Source organism: Chanos chanos, chromosome 6, assembly GCF_902362185.1.
Source record: "Chanos chanos chromosome 6, fChaCha1.1, whole genome shotgun sequence".
In the NCBI taxonomy this organism is placed as follows: Eukaryota; Metazoa; Chordata; class Actinopteri; order Gonorynchiformes; family Chanidae; genus Chanos; species Chanos chanos.
The window spans coordinates 2,137,929-2,141,090 of NC_044500.1; the positions used below are offsets into that span (position 1 = coordinate 2,137,929).

Below are 3,162 nucleotides of genomic sequence, written 5' to 3' on the forward strand. Positions count from 1 at the left end.
AATCCAGCTACGACAAGAAAATCATTCCGTTGTTATGTTGCTAACAGGCGGCACTCAACTTAAGAGGGGACCCAATTTAAGATAAACTATGGAAACATAGTCGTTTCGTTCGTGTGACGACATTCTTATGAGATTTTTTTCTACATAGAAAATTCATTTGTTACCGTAAATGCCTTATTATGCATTAGCTAGCTAACATACTGCCAAATAATACCCACTGTTGTTCTTTTGGCACAGTTAGCAAGTTAGCTTGTTTGCAACCGTCGCTTTTCTAGAAATACTGAGCGATTCATCTCATTAAATGGTAAGTAAACAGAGAGTAAACGGGAAGCGTTAAAACGCTTATCTCTGATTTCGTGTTTGTCAAGTTTTGATGTAGTTTATCTCTCTTTAAAATGCTCTCAGTCAGCAAAAACTGTTGTATGCAGGGCTACTCCATAGACAGCTTTATTTTTTGATGGGTACTCAGTGATAGAAAGTTTCGTCTAAGGGTTCGTGTTTTACTTTTCATTACGAGGAGTTATATATTTTGTCACCATTTGCTGCTATGTGTTTCGCTAATTTGTTTATTGACAACTGAGCAGCTACATTATCCAAGCAGCAATGAAGGTTCTGCTTTGATGATATGAACAGACGTAGGTAGATGACAGTGATTAGCATATGTTGGCTGGGTTGTGTTGAGGGTGAGCTCCGTATGGGCTTAACTCACACCCATTTAAAATATTCCTGAACGGGTTGTTTATCTTTTCTTTAGACAGATGTAGAGTACGTAATTCCTTTACTTATTTAATGTCTGCATTTTCTTCCAGAGCAAGAAAACTTAGTATGGACCTCAGAGAATGCCACGGACAACAGTTTCTCACATCAAACAGAAAATGACCAGTGATTTTGCAGTTATCCAGAAACTTTTTAAAAAAGGACAGAAAAGTATTACTTCTTGAATGTAACTCTGTACTGTTGTGAGTATGTTGGGAGTGGTTTTGAGCTGTAAGACACGTCGCTTACATAAAACCGAAGAGCCAAAAACCTCACCACTGAGTCCTCCCCCCAGCACCAAGATTAAGCCTCCCACATCCATTTAAACATTTGCCTCGACCAGCTGCGAGAAGACCAAAGATAGTCCTGGAATATTCCAGCTGTGCATTCCAGAGCCGACATGTCCCTGCCAAAGGAATCAGGGGATCGTGGGAAAGAGAGGGAGAGGGACCACGGTGCCCGCCCCAAAGTGAGACAGAGTCGCTCGGAGGAGAGAAGAGAGGGGGGGCGACGGAAAGGGGGCAGGGGGAAAAAGAAAGGAGGGCCGTCCCACTCTCTGGCGCTGGAACGGCCCGTCAGCGACGGCTTTGAGTACGGAGACCTGCTGAGCGGGCTGGAGTCCCAGGATGGGGGTTTGTCCTCGCCCGCGAGGGAGCGCCGAAGATGGCCCGGATTGGGTTCTGCCGGGTCCTCGCTGCCCGACAGAGGCAGCGCCAGGCCGGCCCACACGGCCGCGTCCGTCGCGGATCAGCCCGCCCAGGAGACGGAGGCCAAGGCGTCCGGCGGCGGCCGCACCCTGCGGCAGAAGATCCAGGACGCCGTGGGGCAGTGTTTCCCTATAAAGACGCACCACGCCACAGCAGCCATCTCCACGCAGACGCTCTCTTCCTCCCCGTCCTCGGCTTCCTCCTCCTCATCCTCGGCCGTCTCCAGCTCCTCTTCCTCCAGGCGCAAGATCCACCTCAGCGAACTGATGCTGGACAGCTGCCCGTTCCCAGCCGGGTCGGACCTGGCACAGAAGTGGTACCTGATTAAACAGCACACCGCGCCCATCTCTCAGACGCCCGCCGCGGACTCGCTCGGCTCCGCCTCCTGCTCACCGGGGGCGGCGGCGGCGGCCGTGGTGGTGGTGGAGGACGAGGACGACCGGCTGAGGGAACGTCGACGAATCAGCATCGAGCAGGGCGTGGAGCCTCCGCCCAATGCCCAGATCCACACGTTTGAGGTGACGGCCCAGATCAACCCGCTCTACAAACTGGGCCCCAAACTGGCCCACGGCATGAACGAGCTGGCGGGAGACGACCGCGCCACCATCCAGCAGCAGCAGCAGCAGCAGCAGGAGCAGCAGGAGCAGGAGCAGCAGGAGCAACAGCTTCTCCTGCAGAGACAGCAGCGCCAACACCAGCTGCTGCTCCAGAGCTGTCTGGACACGCTGGACGAGGTCGTGGCCTCCGCCACCGCCTCCGCCTCCGCCTCCGCGCCTTTGTTTTCCGCCGATTCCGACGCGGAGGGCGAGCCGGGAACGTCGGAGTCCCACTCGGTGACGAGGAGACCCCTCGGCGCTCAGGGCGACCGGCCGCGCCCGCAGGAAAGCCACCACCGCATTCACACGCAGATCGATTACATCCACTGCCTGGTACCGGACCTGCTCCAGATCACCAACCTGCCCTGTTACTGGGGCGTCATGGACCGCTACGAAGCCGAAACGCTGCTGGAAGGGAAACCGGAAGGGACCTTCCTCCTCCGGGACTCCGCTCAGGAGGACTACCTGTTTTCCGTCAGCTTCCGACGGTACGGGCGTTCCCTGCACGCGCGCATCGAGCAGTGGAACCACAACTTCAGCTTCGACGTTCACGACCCCAGCGTCTTTCACGCGCCCACGGTCACGGGCCTCCTGGAGCACTACAAAGACCCCAACTCCTGCATGTTCTTCGAGCCCCTGCTGTCCAACCCCATCCACCGCACGCAGCCCTTCAGCCTGCAGCACGTCTGCCGCGCCGTCATCAGCAGCTGCACCACCTACGACGGCATCAGCTCCCTGCCCATCCCCAACGCGCTGAAGGAGCACCTGAAGGAGTACCATTACAAACAGAGAGTCCGCGTGCGCAGGCTGGACACCTGGTGGGAATGAGAGAGCGGCGCTGGAGAACGCGCGGCGGTCCAAGTCTGGTCCTATAGGGACACAAATTCCTGCTGTTTTTTTTTTTTTGTTTTTGTTTTTCCTTCCCTCCACACAGCTCATGATTCAAGACCAATAGTTTTTTTTTTTTTTCTGTCTTTCTTTTCTTATAAACATTGGAAACAGGCCTGTGCACTCCCCAGCCAAACAGAGACCACAGGGGTTGGTTAATAGGAAGGCCAACAGGACTTTGGCCTTCCAGGATCAGACCCAACCATTGCTACTGT

The 3,162-nt window shown here is 54.3% G+C and overlaps 1 protein-coding gene across 1 annotated transcript; it reads left to right on the forward strand.

Annotated features, from left to right (window-relative positions):
- Positions 1-978: 978 nt before the first annotated feature.
- On the forward strand, positions 979-2,887 carry socs9 (suppressor of cytokine signaling 9). Its single transcript, XM_030777253.1, has one exon. It carries the CDS (start codon positions 1,157-1,159, stop codon positions 2,885-2,887), a length of 1,731 nt encoding a protein of 576 aa, XP_030633113.1. The 5' UTR covers positions 979-1,156.
- Positions 2,888-3,162: the final 275 nt, after the last annotated feature.